The sequence below is a fragment of the Spermophilus citellus genome, assembly GCF_964194105.1.
Source record: "Spermophilus citellus genome assembly, chromosome: 5".
Taxonomy (NCBI): Eukaryota; Metazoa; Chordata; class Mammalia; order Rodentia; family Sciuridae; genus Spermophilus; species Spermophilus citellus.
Genome location: NC_138186.1, coordinates 97,943,239 through 97,965,418, shown reverse-complemented (window position 1 = coordinate 97,965,418; position 22,180 = coordinate 97,943,239). Strand labels below are relative to the sequence as shown.

General features: G+C 31.5%; 1 protein-coding gene across 2 annotated transcripts in view; it reads left to right on the top strand.

The window, feature by feature from the left end:
- Positions 1 to 22,180, top strand: part of RNGTT (RNA guanylyltransferase and 5'-phosphatase) — a 226,184-nt gene that overhangs the window by 66,172 nt on the left and 137,832 nt on the right. For both annotated transcript variants that reach the window (XR_014021908.1, XM_081293720.1), the window contains exons 9-11: positions 691 to 826; positions 9,847 to 9,918; positions 13,885 to 14,049. Coding sequence is in view for 1 of the 2 variants with exons in the window: in XM_081293720.1 (XP_081149846.1) it covers positions 691 to 826; positions 9,847 to 9,918; positions 13,885 to 14,049 (373 nt within the window). In the remaining variant the exon portion in view is untranslated. The remainder of the gene's footprint in view (positions 1 to 690; positions 827 to 9,846; positions 9,919 to 13,884; positions 14,050 to 22,180) is intronic.

The following is a 22,180-nucleotide window of genomic DNA, read 5'->3' as shown; positions in this document are numbered from 1 at the left end:
TATGGTGTGAAATAAATCTGACCATTCAAAGAGACAGATTATGTTTATAAATCCCTCCATATATTAGGTTTTAGAAAATAAAGTCTAAGAAATCTTGTTGTTTTTGTTTAAAATGTTAATTTTATATTCATGAATGACAGATTTGAAATTATATGTGGTTATATCGTGATAGTGATTCAAGAGAGGAATTAGTTGTTTTGCTAACTATTGTGGTAGAAAGAGCAATGAATAGCACAAGGTCTGGCTGCATTTTCAAGTCCCTTAATTTTTCACTGTTTTTTTTTTTCTACTTCAAAGTGGAGAGAGTAATATCTAATTCATAGTTGTTGAACCCTAAAATGCAATTACGTATGTGTGTTATGTGTGTTTTGTAAACTTTGAGAGACTTTGATGTTTAAGATCTAATAAAAATTAGAGAAACTTCCCCCTCCTAAAATGGATCATAAGGTTGCTCCTTACATTATCCCATAAAAACATTGCTTTCCCTACACTCTGTTTTTCTTCAGGAAATGAAGAAGTATTAAAAAAAAAAAAAGGCCGCATGTGGTGTTTTATTTCTTATAATAAAGAAAAGGGACTCCAGTGAACATTATTCCATTAAGATGTTATAAGCTTAAGGAAAATCCATTTAACTATTATTTCTATTCTTGATATTATATTAATATTATCTGTTTAATGTTTTATTTACAGTTATATGATGTTGATTGATGGCACAAATGAAGTTTTTATGATTGATAGAGATAATTCAGTATTTCACGTTTCAAATTTGGAATTTCCATTTCGTAAAGATCTCCGAATGCATTTATCAAACACTCTCTTGGATGGGGTAAGTCGTATTTATTTTAAAATGTGTACAAAATTAAACATTGCTATTTTTCTTTTCCTTATAAGTTAATGTGTATTTTTATTAAGAAGTTAAGAATTGGGTCTTTTTTTTTTTTTTTTGGTACCACGAATTGAACCCAGGGGTGCTTAACCACTGAGCCATATCCTTAGCCCTTTTGATATTTTATTTAGAGACAGGATCTTGCTAGGTGCTGATGCTGGCTTTGAACTCACTATTCTCCTGAGCTGCTGGGATTACAAGCATGTGCCACCAAGCTGGCTAAATTTTATTTGGATGTTAAATTTTGTTTCTTACCTGCACTTATATTTAATTGACATTTTTTAAAAAAGGGATCTGCCAACTTAATCTATGAACCTAAATAGGATTTTGTGATTTTTAAAAAATATTTATTTAGTTGTAGATGAACACACTGATCAAATATGTGCAAACAAGGATAGTTATATAATTTTGTATGAAATAACCAGTGTTCCATCTGTTTTGTAATTTGTCATTTTCCACCTAACAATTTGTTTTGGACATATTTTTCTTACAAATGTCTGAATAGTATTCCTTTGTATGTATAAACATCAAAGTTTGGAGTTTCTAAACTATCTTGTTGGTGGAAATTATAAGCATTAAAGATTGCTTGTTGAAAATATTACCCTTTCCTATCGCTGATCCTAGACTTCATGAATTGGAATCTCTCAGGACCTAGGTAGCTGTACAAAAGCAACAAGATGATTCTAATAAGGCAAGTTTGAGAAACAGTTCTATAATTTATTTGCTCAGTTTTGTTTTGGTAGACATTTTTAGACTTTTTTTTGGGTAGTTTTTCCTAGACACATTCAAATGTATATACTATACCGTTTTCTCAAAATTTTCTGGGCTGGGATTGTGGCTCAGGGGTAGAGCGCTCGCCTAGCACCAGTGGGACCTGGGTTCGATTCTCAGCACCACATAAAAAATAAAGGCATTGTGTTGTGTCCATCTACAAAAAAGATTCTCTCTCTCTCTCAAAAAAAAAAAAATTAAAAAAAATTTTTTTTCTGATTTTTTTTTTTTTTTTGGTACCCAGGATTAAACCTGGGGTGCCTAACTACTAGGCCACATCTCCAGCCCTTTTTTGCATGTTATTTAGAGACAGGGTCTCGCTGAGTTGCTAAGTGTCTTGCTAAGTTGCTGACGCTGGCTTTGAACTCCTCCTGCCTTAGCTTTCCGAGTCACTGGGATTATAGGCATGTGCTACCATGCCCAGCTAAAATTTTGTGATTTTATATTTAAGAAAAATCTTAGAGGTGAGAATATAGCATGTATTAATGAACTTTTGGTTGCAAATAATTAAAGTTCATCTTAAAAAATGATGGATTTTTCCAAGAAATCTCCATTCTGCTTTCCATATTGGCTGCACCAATTTGTAGTCCCACCAGCAGTGTATGAGAGTACCTTTTTCCCCACATCCTTGCCAACACTTATTGTTGTTTGTATGCATAACAGCTGCCATTCTGACTGGAGTGAGATGAAATGTTAGAGTGGTTTTGATTTGCATTTCTGTAATTGCTAGTGATGATGAACATTTCTTCATGTGTTTGTTGATTGATTGTACATCATCTTTTGAGAAGTGTCTATTCAGGTTCTTGGCCCATTTATTGATTGGGTTATTTATTTTTTTTTTTTTTTGGTGTCTAGCTTTTTGAGTTCTTTATATACCATAGTGATTAGGGCTCTATCTGATATGTGAGGGGTAAAGATTTGCTCTCAAGATGTAGGCTTTCTATTCACCTCACAGATTGTTACTTTTGCTGAGAAGAAGCTTTTTAGTTTGAGTCCATCCCATTTATTGATTCTTGATTTTAATTCCTGTGCCAAAGGAGTCTTATTAAGGAAGTTGGGGCCTAATCTCACATGATATTGATTAAGGTCTGCTTTTTCTTCTATTAGACGCAGGGTCTCTGATTGTATTCCTAAATCCTTGATCCATTTTGAGTTGAGTTTTGTGCATATGGATTTCCAGTTTTCCCTGCACCATTTGTTGAAGAGGCTGTCTTTTCTCCAATGCATGTTCTAGGTACCTTTGTCTAATATAAGATAATTGTAGTTTTGTGGGTTAGTCTCTGTGTCCTCTATTCTGTACCATTGGTCTACAGGCCTGTTTTGGTGCCAATACCATGCTGTTTTTGTTACTATTGCTCTGTAGTATAGTTTAAGGTCTGGTATAGGATGCTACCTGCACTCTTCCCGCTAAGGATTGCTTTAGCTATTCTGGGTCTCTTATTTTTCCAGATGAATTTAATGATTCCTTTTTCTATTTCTATGAGGAATGTTACTGGAATTTTGATCGGAATTGTATTAAATCTGTATAGTGCTTTTGGAAGTATGGTCATTTTGATAATATTAATTTGCCTATCCAAGAGCAAGGTAGATCTTTCCATCTTCTAAGGTCTTCTTTAATTTCTTTCTTTAGGGTTCTGTAATTTTCATTATATAGATCTTTCACCTCTTTTGTTAAGTTGATTCCCAAGTAAAATTGGGAATGGAACCACCACTTGATCCAGCTATTCCACTCCTCAGTCTATACCCAAAGGACTTAAAAACAGCATGCTACAGGGACACAGCCACATCAATGTTTATAGCAGTACAATTCACAATAGCTAAATTGTGGAACCAACCTAGATGCCCTTCAATAGATGAATGGATAAAAAAAAAATGTGGCATATATACACAATGGAATATGGCATTTGCAGGTAAATTGATGGAGTTAGAGGAGATAATGCTAAGTGAAGTTAGCCAATCCCCCCAAACCAAATGCCCAGTGTTTTCTTTGATATAAGGAGGCTGATTCATAGTGGGATAGGGAGGGAGCATGGGAGGAATAGACGAACTCTAGATAGGGCAGAGGCGTGGGAGGGGAAAGGAGGAGGCAAAGGGTAATTAATGATGGTTGAATGTGATGATCATTATTATCCAAAGTACATGTATGAAGACATGAATTGGTGTGAATATACTATGTATACAGAGATATGAAAAATTGTGTTCTATATGTGCAATAAAAATTGTAATGCATTCTGCTATTATATATAAATAAAAATAAATTAAAAAAATAGAATTAAGCACTAAATAAATAAAAAAAGGCTGGATTTGTTTAAACAATTTGAATTTCAGCTTGGCTTTCTTCAGGCCTCGATAGATCTGGGGTCTCAAATGATACTGTTTATGCTCTATTTTGCTCTTCATCCTTTTGTTCTGCTTGTCTGCTTGGTCCCTTTCTGTATGAAGACTCTTTCCACATGGGAGACATGTTGCATTACAGCCCAAACGGAAAGAGAACTTTTTCTATTAGGACCCATCTGTCTTATATATACGTCGGGGAATTACACTGGAGGCTTGTATTCATTGGTTGCATCACCACTTGTAGTGTAGTAGGAGTACTGTTCCCATGAAATGCATGTATGCCATGCTGGGATCAAGGATATGCCCATTTAAAATGTTAAGATGTATAATTGTCACCTTTATTTCTGGACACATGTACAGTTATACTAACTGTATGTGGAGGATCTGCACATTGCCTTAAACACTGTTTTGGTTTAATATTTTTTAATTTGATAAGAATGGCTTTTCATTTAAAGGGATAGTATAGCCGTGATTAAGTGCCTCAACCACAGGTGCCTCCCTAGCTTCTCCAGTTATTGCATGAGGGACTCTATTCAGTATACTTAATTTCTTATTTGTAGTGAGAGGAGGTTAATAATAGTACTTAATTCGTTGTGCTTTTGTGAAGATTTAAGTTGGAAAGTTTGTGAGATCATGATATTAGTGTGTGGCATGTAGTAAAAAAATTTTTTTTCCTCTTCTGATTTTCTTTTATGTGAATTGTTAATGAGGCTTAATTTTTTTTTACTGTAGTATGAGTTATTGTATTTCTTCTGTGAGTTGCTTATTCAAATCCTCTCCATATTTTTCAATTGGGTGTTCATCTTTTTCCCATTGATTTATGAAGTCCTCTTATTAGGGTTGTGTTATGTCCTGTATTTTGAAAAATGTATTTCCTTTTTTTGGTATTTATTCTAGAACATAGAAGCTTATATATATGTAGGGTAGGCAAGGGGGTGTAGCCTACTGATAGAGTGCTTACCTAGGTCTTTGAGGCCTTCGTTTATCATTGTTTGTTTCTTTTTTTTTTTTTATTGGATGTTCACAACATTACAAAACTCATGACAAATCATATTTCATAGATTAGAATCAGTTGGGTTATGAACTCCCATTTTTACCCCAAATACAGATTGCAGAATCACATCGGCTACACATCACATTTTTACATACTGCCATATTAGTGACTGTTGTATTCTGCTACCTTTACTATCCTCTAAAATCCCCCCTCCCCTTCCCTCCCATCTTCTCTCTCTACCCCATCTATTGAAATTCATTTCCCTCCATGTTTGTTATCCCATTCCCCTCGTAAACTCTTATATATAATTTTGTATTACAATGAGGGTCTCCCTCCATTTCCATGTGATTTCCCTTTTTTTTTTTCTCTCTTTCCCTCCCGCCTCATGTCTCTGTTTAATGCTAGTCTTTTCTTCCTGCTCAGCCTCACTGTCATTGTTTGTTTCTTAATTCACGTTCCTATTCCATTAATGTTTTTATCTTCTAGTGGTCATTTGAGATTGTTTTAAATACCATTGTTTTAGCGTACACTTCAATGTCTGACAGTCCAGATACGTGTACCTAGTTTTAGCTATTCTGATGTTTGCCACTTAGATTTTGTTCTTTTCTTTGGCTTTTGGTGAACAAGTTTTGAAATTGATAAACTAGACTAGACTCATAGGTTACACCTACGAGTATGCTGATCTATACAACAATAAACTTATTTTTTTTCCTATAAAGTAATTCTGGTAGGCTTGTATACAGACTGTTCACTTTACTGGTTGCCATGGCTAGATGCCACATTGTCACTGCCTTTGTTCGCAAGGTAAGAGACTCCCTTGTAGATGTTCATGGGAATAGCAGGAACATATTGGTTCTTATTACCTTTATTTTATTTAAGGTGTAGTATTTTAAGCATTATAATTAATAAAATAAAAGGAAGAAAAGGACTTTTAAGTAACAGCATTTGCCAGAGTTTAGTGTATTGAATGAATATTTGTTGAGTACCTCTCAGGTTGGTGTCAAGAGTGCAGGCATTACTTAGACAATTATCTAGAAGGCCACCTCACTCTGAGACATTTTACTTAATTGGGCAGGATGTAGAATGATTGGTAATGATGCAAGAGAACTTTAAATAAAACTCTAATCCAAAGAGGTATTTAAAACAAGTGCTATGGTAGTTTAGAGGAAAAATAAGTCACATCTAAAGAAATGGAAGATAGCTATAGAAAAAGATTGTTGTTGGAGACGGGCTGAGTGCATTCCAGGTAGGAAATAATCCTTAAAAATATGTTTAAAGATCTACAGATTTGACTTAGTAATACTATTTTCACCCTATAAATATAATAGATTCTTGTGAGGGTTTTAAATAGCAATATGATTCATGATGTCAATTTTCTTGGGCCAGAATTATAGTTGCCATATCTGTTTTTCTAGTTAGTTAATTAAAACAGCCTGCTGTAATTTCCTGTTTCTTCTGTATTTTCACTTGAAAATTGTTTTTGTAAGATTCCAAATCCAAGAATAACTGATACTACCTGGTTGTCTGACTGTCGGATGTGAACACTGAGGCTTTGTTTTGCTCTGCTAAATTAAGTTCCTTGACCCACAAAATGTGGAAATGGGCATTTAGAAATATGGCATTAATTCAGTTGAGCCAAGTCTGTGAAATTTAATCAATTTAACACGAAGCTAAGAAAAAGGATTTCGCAGTTAATCATTAAAGTTAATAGGAAGAATTTTGGAAAAATATTTTTAAAAAACATTTTGATGTATTTCCTTTTAGTCATTTTATGGTACCTATATTATAAACCATATATAACTGATACATACATAGCTGAGATTTAATATATATTTTGTATCTGGGGTTTTATCATTCTCTTCTATCTGAAGAACTGCTTTTAGATTTTTTTAAAATTTAGTTTTATTTTTTAAAAAATTGAGATTCAACTCACATACCATTTTCAGGTGTTCAGTGTTTTAGTATATTCACAAGATTGGCAACAGTTTCTGCTATATAATTTCGGAACATGCTATCACTTAGAAAGATTGTGATAATTAGAGCCAAATGGTCTGATCTAAAAGAATTGAAGGGATGGATTACTAAGAATGAGCTTAAAGGTTCACTGGTTTTTCAGAGAACAGTTGAGGAGAGGAAAGAGATTACTTCCTTCTTTTCATTAAAATCCTTCATTGGTTTCTCATTATCTATCGCATAAAGGCCAAACTGCTCAGACTTGTATTCTTTTATATCTGAAGCATGCCTATATCTTCAGTTTTAATTTTTATTGTAATCCTAAACCATAAATTCCACTATATTGAAGTTTGGACAATTTATCTAAAACCATCTTTTTTTTTTTTTTTTTTTTTACCATTAAGTAGCAGTAGCTCCTTCTCCCTTACTCACCCTGAACAATCACCATTCTACTTTGTTGTTGTTTGAATTTAAATACTTCAGATACCTCATGAAAGTGAAATCATATATTAGTTATATTTTTGTGTGACTGGTTTATTTACTTTAGCATAATATCCTCAAAAGTTTGTCCATGTTGTGGCATGTGACAGGATTTTTCCCTTTTCAGGGCTAAATAATGTTCCATTATATGTACATACTCATATTTTGTTTATTTGTTCATCCATCAGTGTATTCTTGGGTTACTCCCCACCTCTTGGCTATTGTGAATAATTCTGCTGTGAATATGGGCTTATAAATATCTCCTTGAGACTCTACTTTTAATTCCAAATTCTTAATTTTTATATTTCTTTTAATTGCTTTTAATTATTTTGTCTGTATGCCCAGAAAGGGATAGCTGGATTATATGGTACTTCTATTTTAAATTCTTTTCAGGAAATTAACATATTGTTCTCCATAGTAGTTGTATCATTTTACAAACCCAGCAGCAGTGCACAGGAATTCCAATTTCTCTGTGTTTTAAGCCATATAGTTTATGTTTAACCAGTTTGCTCTAGCGTAGGGCAGTTGTTGCAGTTGTAGAGAAGGGGACATTGTGATGGTGGGGTCTTTGGGAAGAACTCAGTATCCCAATATTTTCCCATTACCAGCTAACTCAGAAATGCTGTTCTTTTGCAAGAATTTTTGATGGATGTCTTCTTTACTTAATTGGAAGCAGTATTTTATTGCAATAATGCTCAGCTTATTGCTGCACTACAGTGTGGAATCCTAGACCTTTTACTTCAGACAGAAAAAGTGTTTAGCTATTTTTATTACTCTTAAGTCAGAATAGGGAAAAAATGAAGAAAAGAAAACCACTTCTTTACTTCTATTTATATTTGATTGTAATAGTAAGAATTATCAGATATTTGTCATCTGTTTTTAAACATTTTTTTTCAGATGTGATGGACCTTTGTTTTATTCATTTATTTATATATGGTGCTGAGAATCAAACCCAGTGTCTCACACATGCTAGGCAAGCGCTGTACCACTGAGCCACAACCCCAGCCCCAGATATTTGTCATCTTACAAACAGGGCTTCTAAAGGTTTAGTTTTCTTAGAACTGAGTGATTTTCTTTGTTTCACTAGACTCTTGGTAGTTTCTTGGCTGTCAGTTTAAAGCCTGCATATTTTGTTATTCCTTTTTACTTATTTTGTTTGCTAATAATAAATTTGGTTTTTGACTTTTAAACATCATATCTAAAGGAAAACATATTCTCGTTCATCTTATCAGGGAAATTGGGGAGAAAAATTCTGTGATATCTACTGTCTCTGGTGTCTATTTTATTTCCAACCTTGCAGTTTTGAAAACAATAATTAATTGAAACTTTTTATTGCTCTAATACCTTGTGACTGTGTAAAATGCGCAGATACAAGTATTTAAATAAAAATATTTCAGTAAACATTTTAAAATAACAAATGTGGCTTATGTCATGTATTGGGTTAAAGATGATAACCATTAGAAACGTCTAAGTTAACAAACACATATTCAGGAAATTAATTAATTGGTAATATTCTTACAATGCAAAATATATTTTCCTTAGTGTTTTAAAAATAATTTTAGAAGGTAGTATATGAATTTTCTGTCATGAATTTAGATAGCAAGAAAAGTTGCTTAATTTCTTAGGAAGAATATGAGGCAATAAAATTATTTTAGGAAAAAAACCTTTAAAATTTTATCAAATAATGCATTATATATTTGTAATCATCATTTAGTGTCCTTATTTCTTCTTTTCCCTTCTACATTTTTTACTGGTGCATTATAGTTGTGCATAATGATGGAAAATGTTGTTACATACTTGTACATGCACACAATATAACAATATAACTGGACCAGTATCACTCCCCAGCACTTTACACTGCCTTCCCTGTAGTGATTTTATTTCTGTCAGAGTATAGAATTTATTTAACTTTTTATTGACTTTGATAACTTTTCGGAGATCTCTCCATAAAACCAGAATTAATATGAGTGCCATTTATAATTATAGAATTTATGGTCAAAGTAATTGTCATAATAAAATTTAAAGTAATAAGGATTAAACAAAATTTATTATAAAAATGATCCTCATTTTTAAGTTTTAGATACTGATTTTAAAATTTGTAGTCTCTTTACCCTTAAATGTTGCCTAGTAATTCAGATATTAAACAAAATATTATATAGCAATTTAAATATAAAAAATATAATGAAGAGATACTCTCATGATTTTATTTTAATATATAACAAAAGCATAATGAAGATTTTCAGAGTGTTGTTTATAAGACTTGATCTGGGTACAGTTATGTTCACTTGGAAATTTCATCAAGTTGTATACTTAGTATTTATGTACTATTGATTGAAATAAATATTACTATTTATGTACTACTTGATTGAAATAAAGTAAATTGTTATTAAATTATGAAAACACTTTTCTTCTTTTCTCTTTCAAGGAAATGATTATTGACAAAGTAAACGGACAGGCTGTTCCTAGATATTTGATATATGACATAATTAAATTCAATGTAAGTACCTTATATAATTTGTAAAATTTATATTTTATAGAATAAAAATTGTGACTGAAATAATAGATATATTTTAATTTAATTTCTTTTTTTATTTGGTGGTTGTGGGGATTAGACCCAAGGCCTTACATTGTACCTCTGAGCCATATCCCCAGCCCAGTAGATATTTTGTTACCGTCTCAATGATAGTAGGAAAGAAAAATTGTGATTCAGGTTACTCGTTGAACATCTCTTTTGTTAATACTTTTATATATACTTTTCTTTATCTTATTGCCTAATACATAATATATATCTTTGCCTTTAGATTTCTTTAAGTTCAACTTAGTCAAGAAAAACAGTTCAATTCTGATAGAATAATACATTCTTTTGTAAAATGAATGTTTTTTGATTTTAATTATCCTGTGATTAAGAAAATGCCCACAAGCTTTGTTTCTGTCACTTAAAAAAAAAAAAAAAAAAGAAAGAAAGAAAAAGATGCTATGAGTTTGAATATGTACTTGTAGGTACAAATATACTATTCATGAATATAAGCAAGAAACAGAAATAAAGTACAAAATTTCCCCAAGTAAAATACAAAATAGATATAAAAAATTAGAAATTAAATTTCTAATCATTTACTATATATTAGATTATCCGCAAATCATTTCCTGTTCATTTTAATTAAAATATGAATATCTAAATTATTTAGACATTATAAGACAACTTCTAAAATATGAAAACCCCAAGTATATTTCTATAAAAAGGTATAATCATTCCTCTACATATATATTATTCAAATTATATAATCACTTGTTATTCAAGCCAGACTGAAAACATTTAAGTATTCTGGAATTAAAAGTATCTAAGTTTTATATGTTTTTCCTTGTACACATGTGTGAAAGTTTCTCTATGACAGTTGTTCTCATTTTGGGGATATATTCACCTGGGAAGTTTTTGATTTTTTTCATTTAAAGTGTTTTTAAAAGTCCAGTCTCTCATTATTATATAATGGCATTTTTGATTAAATTTTCAACATCAATTTCATTAGCTGCTTTTCTATATTCCTCTCTGAAGTACTTATACTTACTTATTTAATATAGTTTTATTAAACAGTTTTTACCAATTCAATATTTGTGACATATTATTTCATCCTATTTTAATTTGTTTTTTTGTTTTTACTAATGAAATTGAACATATATTTATATTCATTACATTTTTTGGTGATTTAGTTATAAGTTTATAAATCTTTTAACTTTTCATTTTCTTGTCTATCTTTTTTTCTTAATATGCAGGAATTATATTTTTTGGATTTGAATTTATTTTTGGTTATACATTTGGCTAATGATATCTCTTCCGAATCAGTGTCTATTGATGCTCAGAAATCAAAGTTATCAGACTTTCTCAAAAATTGTGTTTTTGTATTTTGTTGTAAAAATGATTTAGTGTGTTTATCATCTTTAGCTTTATAATTTTTCATTCCATAACTATTTATTTATTTATTTATTTTTAAATTTAGATTATTTTTATTTTTTTGTTTTTATATTTATTTTATTTTTTCAAAGCATTTTTTTAATCACGTTTACTATGTTTCCCTACTATTTATAACACATTCAGTAGGGCTCTTTTATGCATAATTAAAAGCTTCTCATTTTATCAGGCATCTCAATGTGCATAACACATGTATCACATTATTGATTGGCATTTGTATAAAACTATAGACAGATTCTGAAAACAGTGAAAAGTACAGAAACTTTTCCATAACTATTTATATTATGCCTGTTACCATACTTAATGATTTAAAATCACATATTGTTTCATATTTCTGATATTAGGATGCATTTATAATTATGTCCTCTATTACAGACCTTTCATTGATTTATTTATCCATTTTGCGGTACTATAACAAACTATCTGAGCCTGGGTATTTTCAAAGTAATAAGATTTATTTGACTCATAATTATGGTGGCTAGAGACCCCAGATCTTAGTTAAAATGTTTTCAGTACCTTAGTTTATTATTTTATCTAGGATGAATTTCATCAGTCATTTTTATATGTTAAATACTGTACGTATTGGGTATGTAGAGATGAATAATACATGGTTTCTTGCTTTTCGAGAATTCATATATTAGTGCACCGGCTTCCAAAGAAGTCCATTTCCATAAGTAATTTATTGGAATTTGGGAAGAACATAGGAGAACTATTTATTTTTATTCTATTCTATATTTTTTGCTCTATAACATATATTATACAGTCCTACCCATACACAAATTATTTTTTTTCCATACACAAATTATTATGATTTAATATTCATAGATTGATGAGAAGGAGCCAGCTTGTTTGAATAAGGCATTTTAACCTAGTTTTTCATGTAATACGCTACTAATTAAGGTAATGAAATGATCATATTGTTCTCATTTTGAAGAACTTCAGTGACAGCATGGATAGTGTTTTGAAGTGAGGAAGAACAGAAAATAGGGAGGCCAGTTAGTCAGTAGTTATTGAATGTTTTCCCTAGTCTATTCATAATGATTCTACATATATCTGTCAAGTGCTTCCTTTACTGTAGACCCAGTGGACTTGAAGGTGAACATGTTTTCTGTCTTTTCCTGTTGTTTTGGTGAGTTGATGTATATTTTAAGTTGGAAAGCATTTAAGAGGGAATTTAGATTACTTACATATATTTGAACAGTTCTTAGACTTAAAAAAAAAAAAGCCTTGCCTCTTCCACTTTTAATTTTGTAGGTATCTGAATTCCTCTACCTGAGCTAATATACAAGTCTAACATTTTAATTTTTCAATCTGTTGATGACGTACATTGCATAAAAAAGGTCACACATGAACTGTTAGCATTGAATTTATTAGCATTTCCTCAATAAATACCCTTTACAAACAGTTGTATACCCTGTAAAGAGAACATGTTTTACCTAATGCCTAGCTCTTGTTGACTTGTCTTACTCCTTATTCTTTTGGATCATCAAAGTCATCATCCTTTCAAAGCTGAGGAAAAAACATACCCTAGCTGTATCTAATGTTCATCCCTGAGGCAAGTGCTGCTGTCCCTGTGTAAACATTAGAATAAATGTTAGGTTACATAATAAAGACTGGAGGAGAGGAAGAAGACAGAAAAGATGGGGGCAAAATGCATGAAAGTGTTCCAGTTGCAGAGTAAAGAAGAGTAGTTGATATTCCTTTGAGGTGATGCCTTCTAATCTAGATGATTACTGTCAACCAGAGAATTCATTATAGCTATTTTCCTGTGTATGCATGGATAAGGCAAGTCCACACTCTCAACTCAAAAGTGTACATGCAGTTTTTATTTCATGGTTTAAACATATATACTTTAAGGACACTAAAGGAAAAGTTTACTGGGGAGAAGAGAGGAAAGCTATATTTTTATAACTGTGACATTGAACACTTTTGTAAACATTATGTAAAAATGTATCATTACGAACATTATGTAAACATGTAACATTATGAACATTATGTAAACTTTTTTTTGTATTTTCAGAGGATGTATTTATCTACTAAATTCTTAATGCTGTAAAGTATTAGAAGTAAGCAACAAAAAAGCATTGTAGATGATTCTGCTATTTTGATGTGCCATTTACTCATGCTTTCCCAAATTATGTGGATTTTAATTTTTATACAGGTGTTTTACTGAATTATGTAAGTAATAAAAATGATTAGTGAGGATATTAATGCTTAAATTCAAATGTGAGATTTTTTGATCAATTTAGAGTAAATTTATGACACTTTTGTATACTGTTTTATGTAGTTATAATCTTAAAATAACTGTGTATGTAAAGATGTATTTCTGTCATTAGACTAACTATCTAGACTTGCATAGTGGTTGTACAGGCTGTGCACTAGACAACTGTACAGGATCCTGTTTACATAGACTACTGTATTCATTGTGGCAGTCTTGATAATTATGTTGATAAAATAGTTGCTGAGGTTCAAATTAAAAAAATTGTCTTTTTAATATAGGCCCAGCCAGTTGGAGATTGTGATTTTAATATTCGTCTGCAGTGTATAGAACGAGAAATTATAAATCCTCGACATGAAAAAATGAAGAGTGGGCTCATTGACAAAACACAGGAACCATTTAGTGTCAGAAATAAGCCATTTTTTGACATATATACTTCAAGAAAGGTAAAGTTATTTTTGTTTTCTAACTCATGTATTATAATTCATTTTGTGAGAGGAATATGAATGACATTTTTCCTGTCTGTAATTACTTGAATTGATATAGCACCATTTTGACCAAACTTTTGTGATTCTCAGGCTTCTCCTCTTTAGTAATATTCGCAGTGGTAGAAAACTAAATTAGGTTGCTTCCCTACTTCTCATAATAGGTTTTGATTCATGGTCCAGATTATGCTTTTTCTTTTTTCTTTTTCTGGTACTGGGGATTGTACCCAGGGGCACTTTACTACTGAACTACATCCCTAATCCTTCTTATTTTTATTTTGACACTAGGTCTGAGGTGGCCACTTGTGGTCCTCCTGCCTTAGTCTCTTGAATTGCTGGGTTTATAGGCATGTGCCACTATACTTGTTTGGTCAATGTTGCTTTTTTAAAAAAGCCGTAAACAGCTTAGAATCATTTAGAGTGAAAACTCTTTCTTAGGTGTAATCCTGCTCCTGAAGGTAGACATTGTTTGGTATGTATTCTTATTTTTAAAGATGTATTTTGTTTTCCTTGATAATTATATTGATGAAATAGTTGTTGGAGTTAAAATTGGAAAAATTTTCTATTTAATTCCTGTCCAGCCAGTTGGAGCTTGTGATTTTTTTAAATTTGTCTACAGTGTATAGAATGAGAAATTACAAATCTTTGACGTGAAAAAAATGAAGACTGGGTGCATATATATAGTGTGTGTATACTTTAATATAGAGTATATAAAACATATAATATATATAAATATACAAATATATTTATTTACACACATTTATATACATTTTACATACACACATACACTTTTAGATTGTTTCTACCCTTGCTAAAAACAATATTGTTTCATTGTTTGCTTATATGAGTGGGTATTTCTTCAGGGTATGTTGAAATAGAATTTTTGGTGTAAAGATTATAGACAGTATTAGCAGCTACTAACAATTTGTCCTCCAAATAAGACCACTCTAGCAGATGCGAGAACTTGTTTCCTCCCCCACTGCCCACTGTCCTTTCCTTCCTGGCCTAGAGGCAAGGCAGAGGTGTTCTAAGGTAGAGGTGAGATGAGCATCAGTATTCTAAGGTAGAGGTGAGCATTAGTTCTAGAGCAGGAGACAGGAGTGTTGCCTTGTTCTGTTTTTCTTTTACTGGCTTTGGGATCTTTTCTAATATACCTAAAATTTCTGCCAAAGTTTATTTATCTATAATTTGAGATTATAAATTATGGGTTTGTTTTGTAAATTTATTGAAGCATGGCTTGTAAATACTTTAGAAAAGTGTCTGGTGTGTAGAAAAGCAACCAATGAATACAAAACGAATTATTATTATTTTTATTGTATAAGTTTATAAATGCATTTTTTCAGTTGTTTATATATAGTGTTTTCCATAAATGCAAAGCTCAATTTTATGTAGTCAAATTTGGAAATGTATTTCTTACATCTTCTAGGTTTTCTGTCTTGCTCAGGAAGCACTTTATTGCTAAAATTTTCTTTAAAGTATTATAGTATTATTAGGATTTTGCATATTGATTCATTTCTCTCCCCTTCCTCCCTCCCTCCCTTCCTTCTTTCAGACTGGGGATTAAACCCAGGGGCACTCTATCACTGAGCCACATCCTCAGCCCTGTTTTGTATTTTATTTAGAGACAGGGTCTCACTGAGTTGCTTAGGGCCTCTCTAAGTTGCTGAGGCTGGCTTTGAATTCCTGATCCTCCTGCCTCAGCCTCCTGAGCCTCTGAGATTAAAGGTATACACCACCTTGCCCAGCCTATAGGTCCATTTAGATGATATATTTTTTCTTTTATTACATTAGGAAATTGTCTTCTGTTTCCAGTCGGTTTAGCATCTTGTAGTTTCTTCTACTCATTGTCTCTTCTTCATCCCTTGCTATCTCATATGAACATATTAATTCTGGTTATGCTTAATCTTTCCATTTTCCTGTTTATTCTCCTTTTTTCTTTTCTCTTTCCTCTTTTTACATTATTATTTTCAATAGATATTCCTACTACTCTTAGTACTACTGAATAGTTAGTGTTCACTAGAATGTTTACCACATCTTAACATTTAAAAGTAAATGTATCTTAGAGTTTTTGCAGTTAAGATATGAGGTATATAACGCATATTGACTAATTATTTCCTAAAACATTCTCCATTTCTTACTAGTGTTTTTGTGGGATTTTTACTTATCTGTATACAAATTTCATATAGTGTGTTCTTTTGTCACTCTGGTATGTTAAGCTGTTTAGATTTATTGAATCTATCGCTTAATTTCATCTCTCCCTTTTCTTTTCTCCTTTTTATTTTTATAAAAACATTTATTATTTACTTTTATTTTTGTACATACATTATTTTCTGAATGTCTGTTTTGGTAGTGGCTTACTTCTTTAATAACTCTAATTGATGGTTTTAATTATTTGAAATATGTTAATTTTTCATCATAAAACTCTACTTTCCTTATGAGAACATTGATACATTTTGAGCATGCATATCATGTGGTCCTTCTTGATTGTTCACAGATAAACATTTTAGAAGTTTTTGAAAAGATAAAGTGTCATATTTGGCATTGAAAAGAAGTCTAGTTGACCTTCCCTAAGATGCTTCAAAGAATGATATACCTTTTGTGAAATTTGACATGTTTCAGAATCAAATTTTTATCTTTACAGATAGAAACTTGGTCTGGGACCCACTTTTTTCTTTTTATATCTTTCTATTATATGTTCACTGCATAGTTAGCTTTGAAGAGAATAAGCAGGATACTGTATTACCAGTACTTTTACATTAAAATTATACATGGCACCTAAGACGTTTCATTCTGGTGACAGCATCATTAAAAAAAAATAAAAAAAACCCAAACCAAAAAAACTATAGCTCTGTATGTAATTTGAAGCCTCGTATTGTGATGCTTCACTTTTCTCAGTAAGAATTACTTTGGCTATTCTGTTCACTTATTTTTCAAATGAATTTCATAATTGCCTTTTCTAGTTCTGTGAACAACATCATTGGAATTTTGATGAGAATTGCATTGAATCTGCATAGCACTTTTTGGTAGTATGGCCATTTTGACTAATTCTGCTATCCAAGGACATGGCAGGTCTTTACATCTTCTAAGTTCTTCATTTTTTTCCTTCAGTGTTCTATAGTGTTCATTGTACAGGTCTGTCACCTTTTTTGTTAGATTGATTCCCAAGTGGGCCCCCAACCAAGCTATTGTAAACGGGATACTTCTCATAATTTCTTTTAGGATAAATTAATTTAAATTTCTAATAGGAACATGATTGATTTATAGGTATTTATTTTATATTCTATTCTGCTGAATTTATTTATGAGTTCTAAATGTTTTGTTGTGGAGTTTTTTTGGGGGGGTCTTTTAAATATAGAATCATGTCACCAGCAAAAAAAATAATTTGAGTTCTTCTTTTCCAATTTGTATCTGTTTAATTTCCTTCTCTAGCTTAATTGTTCTGTCTAGAGTTTCAAGGACAGTGTTGAGTAGGAGTGGCAAACTGGGCATCCTTGTCTTGTACCTGTTTTTAGAGAAAATGCTTTGTTTTTCTCCATTCAGAATAATGTTGGCCTTGGGTTTATCATATATAGTCTTTACAATGTGGAGGTAAGTTTCTTCTATTCTTATTTTTACAAGTGTTTTTAACATGAATGGGTGCTATACTTTGTTATGCTTTTTCTACATATATTGAAATAATCATGTGATCTTGTCCTTGAGTCTATTTATGTGGTGAATTACATTTATTGAATTCCATATTTTGAAGCAACCTTGCATTCTTGGGATGAAGCCCATGTGATCATTGTACACTATCTTTTCAATATGTTTTTGTAAGTGGTTGCCAATGTTTTATTAAGAATTTTTCCTTTTATGTTAGCCAAGGATATTGGTCTGAATGGTCTGAAATTTTCTTTCCTTGATGTGTCTTTAGTTTTGGTAATGATTTGACAGTGTTCCTTCTTTTTCTATTTCATGGAATAATGTGAAGAAGATTGGTATTACTTCTTCTTTACAGGTTTGGTAGAACATGGCTTTGAATCATGTGGTCCTAGGTTTTTCTTTACTTTTTATTTTTGGAACATGGAATTGAACCCAGGGGCACTTAACCACTGAGCCACATCACCAGCCCTTTTAATATTTTATTTAGAAACAGGATCTCACTGAGTTGCCTAGGACCTTGCTAAGTTGGCTGAGACAGGTTTTGAACTCAAGATCCTTATGCCTCAGCCTCCCAAGTAGATGGGATTACAGGTATGTGCCCCTGCACCTTCTTTGTGGGAAGGCTTTTGATAACTGATTCAATTTCAGTTCTTAAAATTGCTCTCTTTAAGTTTTCCATATAATCTTGGTTCAACTTGGGTAGGGGTAGACCATATTTGTCTAGGAATTTGTGTTTATCAAGATATTTTATCTTATTGGAATATAAATTTTCAGAATAGTTTCTTATAATCCTTTAGATTTTAGTAGTGTCTGTGGTAACATTTCCTTTTTCATCTCCAGTTTTGATAATTTGAGTTTTTTCCCCCCTCTCTTTCATTTGGTTAGTTTGGCTAAGAGTTTATCAATTTTGTTTATTCTTTCAAAAAGTTAACTCTTTGTTTCATTCTTTTGTATTTGTTTTTAAAATCTCCAATTTCATTGATTTTTGGCTCTGATTTTGATTATTTCCTGTCTTCTACTGATTTTGGTGTTGGTTTGTTTTTCTTTTTTTTTGTAATGTTGGATTATTTATTTGATATCTTTTTGTTCTCTTAATGTATGAGCTCAAGGTTATGAATTTTCCTCTTAGAACTGCTTTCTTATCTCAAATTTTAATATGTTGTATCAATATACTCATTTACTTCTAAGAAGTTTTTCTTATTTCTCCCCTGATTCTTTCTGCTATCTGTTCATCATTCAGAAGTTTTTTATTTACTTTCCAGATGTAAGAGTGGTTTTTTTTCCTCATTCTTGATTTCTAATTTAGTTCCATTATTTTCTAAAAAAATATTTATTTTTTAGTTGTTGTTGATAGAATACAATTATCAACTTCAAAAATTTGCCAAAAATTTAAGGGGAGGTCCAACTCTGTGTTCAGTCCCTTCCAATTTTGTGTATTTCTGTAAGTCCACTAAAATCTTCTCTCTGTAACATTTCGAAACAGTAGCCCTTTTCTTAAGGAATATCTACTTATTAGTTTAGAATTGGGAAATGCTTCCAGGGGAAAACTGGCTGCCATAATTTTTTTTATCTTTCCCACAAGCCAGTAATTAAAATTTTCAGTTACTTTGAGTAATACTTAAAAGAATGTTTTAAAATTTCCAATTTGTCAACTCTCCTCTATTTTTAAAAATTTATCTTTCATAGTTTAAATTTTTTCTTTTTCTCATTAGTGAAAAAATTGTTGTAATTTCTTTCTAGGAGTTTGCTGGGATTTTTGTTGCCTAATATAGCAGCAGTTTTTATGCTGTATGAATATATTTTTGTTCTAAGTTTGTCATAGAGTAAGAGGAATATTAAAATCTTTCAGTGCTATTACATAGTCTTTTTTCTAATGTAGATCGTTTTTAGCATATAAACCTTTATCACTTATTTTTCTACTATGAATTATTTTCCAAATAAGTTGATATATTTTTTTCTGTTTAGAGTTTTGCTTAGTCATATTTGCTTAGAAATATTAACTTTTCTTAATACAGTTTTGCCTAACAGTTATTTTTTTTTGTTTAAAATGTTGTTTTACATGTTTTTAAAAAAATCTTATATGTGTTTTATATAAGCCCCTTTGTTCTCCCCTTTCTTCCCATCCTATTTCCTAATAGTTCCTCTTCTTTTTTTCAGGTCATTTTTATGTATATACGTGTGTATGTATGTGTATATATATATATATATATATATATATATATATATATATATATTTATTTATTTATTTATTTATTTTTAGAGTGTCTGCATGAGAAAAAAACATGCTATACCTATCTTGCTGTGTCTTTCTTATTTTGCTTATCATAGTGTCTTCAAGTTCCATTACTTTTCCTACAAATGACATAATTTCATTCTTCCTTATGGCTCATATGCCATTGTATATCTATGCCATATTTTCTTTATTCATTCAGCTGTTGATATGCACCTAGGCTGTAGTTGTAGTTTGAACTTTTTGGTGAACCTCCATACTGTTTTCCACAGTGGCTGTACTAATTTAGATTTTTACAGTGTATAATGTTTTCTTTTTCTTCACATTCTCACCATCTGTTGTTATTGTTATTTTTTGATGTTAATAACCATTGTGACTAGGGTGATATGGAATCTCAAATGTAGTTTTGGTTTGCATTTCCCTTATGGCTAAAGATATTGAGCGTTTTCATATATTGCCATTTGTACTTCTTTGAGAAATGTCTGTTCAGATCTTTTCCCCATCTATTGATTAGGTTACTTGTTTTTGGATGTTGAGTTTTTGAAGTTCTTTAGATATTTTGCATTCTTGACATGTTCATCTGTCAGATGAATAGCTGGAAGACATTCTCCCATTTTGTAGGCAGTTTCTTCACTCTGTTGTTTCCTTTGCCTTTTAATTCAATGTAATCCCATTTCTTAATTCTTTTGTTTCCTGAGCTATTGGAGTCCTATTCAGGAAATTGTTAGCTTAGGCCAATATCTTGAATTGTTATTTCTGTGTTTTCTTCTAATAATTTCGAAGTTTCAGGTCCTATATTAAGGCCTTTGGATCTTTTCTTCAGTATATGGTTTGAGCACCTTTGTCAAGAATCAGTTGGCTCTAGATGCATGGATTTATTTCTGGGTTCTCTATTCTACTGTGTTTGTCCTCTTATCTCTCTTCCCCTCCCCTTGTGAAGCCAGGGCTCCTTACCATGGAGCTACATCCTCAGTTCTTTTTTTTTTTTTATTCTGAGACAGAGTCTTGCTAAGTTGTGGTGGCTGCCTCAAACTTGTGATCCTCCTACCTCAGCCTTCTGAGTTGCTGGGATAAGAATGTACCACCATTCCTAGTGGTGTTTTGTAATTTTCAGTGTAGAATTTTTTGATCTTCTTTTTCCTGTCTCCATCCATCCATCCATCCATCCATCCATCCATCCATCCATCCATCCATTTTATGCTATTGTGAATGGGATAATTTTCCTGATTTCTTTCTCAGGAAGTTAATTATTGGTGAATAGAAAAGCTACTGTTTTTTGCATGTTGATTTTGTATCCTGCTACTTTACTGAATTTGTTTATTGGTTCTAAGAGTCTTTTGGTGAAGTTTTTAGGGATTTCTAAGAATATGATCATCATAAAATAAAAAAAATTATTTTCTCATTTTCTGTTCATATTTCTGGTCTGTTGGCCTCCCTCCTTTCCTCCCTCCCTCCATGCCTTCCTTCCTTCCTTCCTCTCATTGCTGTAGCTAAAATTTATTGTATTGACTAAGAGAATTGACCTTATTGTCTTATTCCTGATCTTAGAGGAAATACTTTCAGTTTTCTCCTATTCAGGATGATGTTGACTATGAGTTTGTATATATAGCATTTATGTTGTTGAATTATTATTCTTCTTTACCTAATTCAGGAGTTTTATGATGAAGGACTGTTGAATTTTATCAAAGGCTTTTTCTGCATCTGTTTTATGATCATGTGATTTTTCATCCTTGATTCTGTTTATGAGCTGCATTGTTTATTCATTTGCATATATTGAACCATCCTTGGACCCCTTTTATGAAATCAATTTGATTATAGCATATGATCTTTTTAATGTGGTGCTGATTCAATTTGCAAGTGTTTCATTAAGGATTTTTTTGTTCATCAAGGATATTGGTATATAGTTTTCTGTGGTTGTTGTGTCTTTATCAGGTTTTGGAAGAATGTTAATAAGGACTTTGTAGGATGAGTTTCAAAGGATCCCTTCCCTTTCTATTTATGGAATAATTTCAGGTGTACCGGTGTTAGTTAGCAGCAAAAAATTGATTTTTTAGGTTTTGCTTTGTAGGGAGACTCTTGATTATTGCTTCTATCTCATTATTTACTACTGATTTGTTTAGTTTTTTTTTTTTTTTATATTCTCTCGGCTTAATTTTGTTAGATCATATGTGTCCAGAAATTTGTCCCATTTCTTCTAGATTTTCCAACTTACTAGAATGTAGT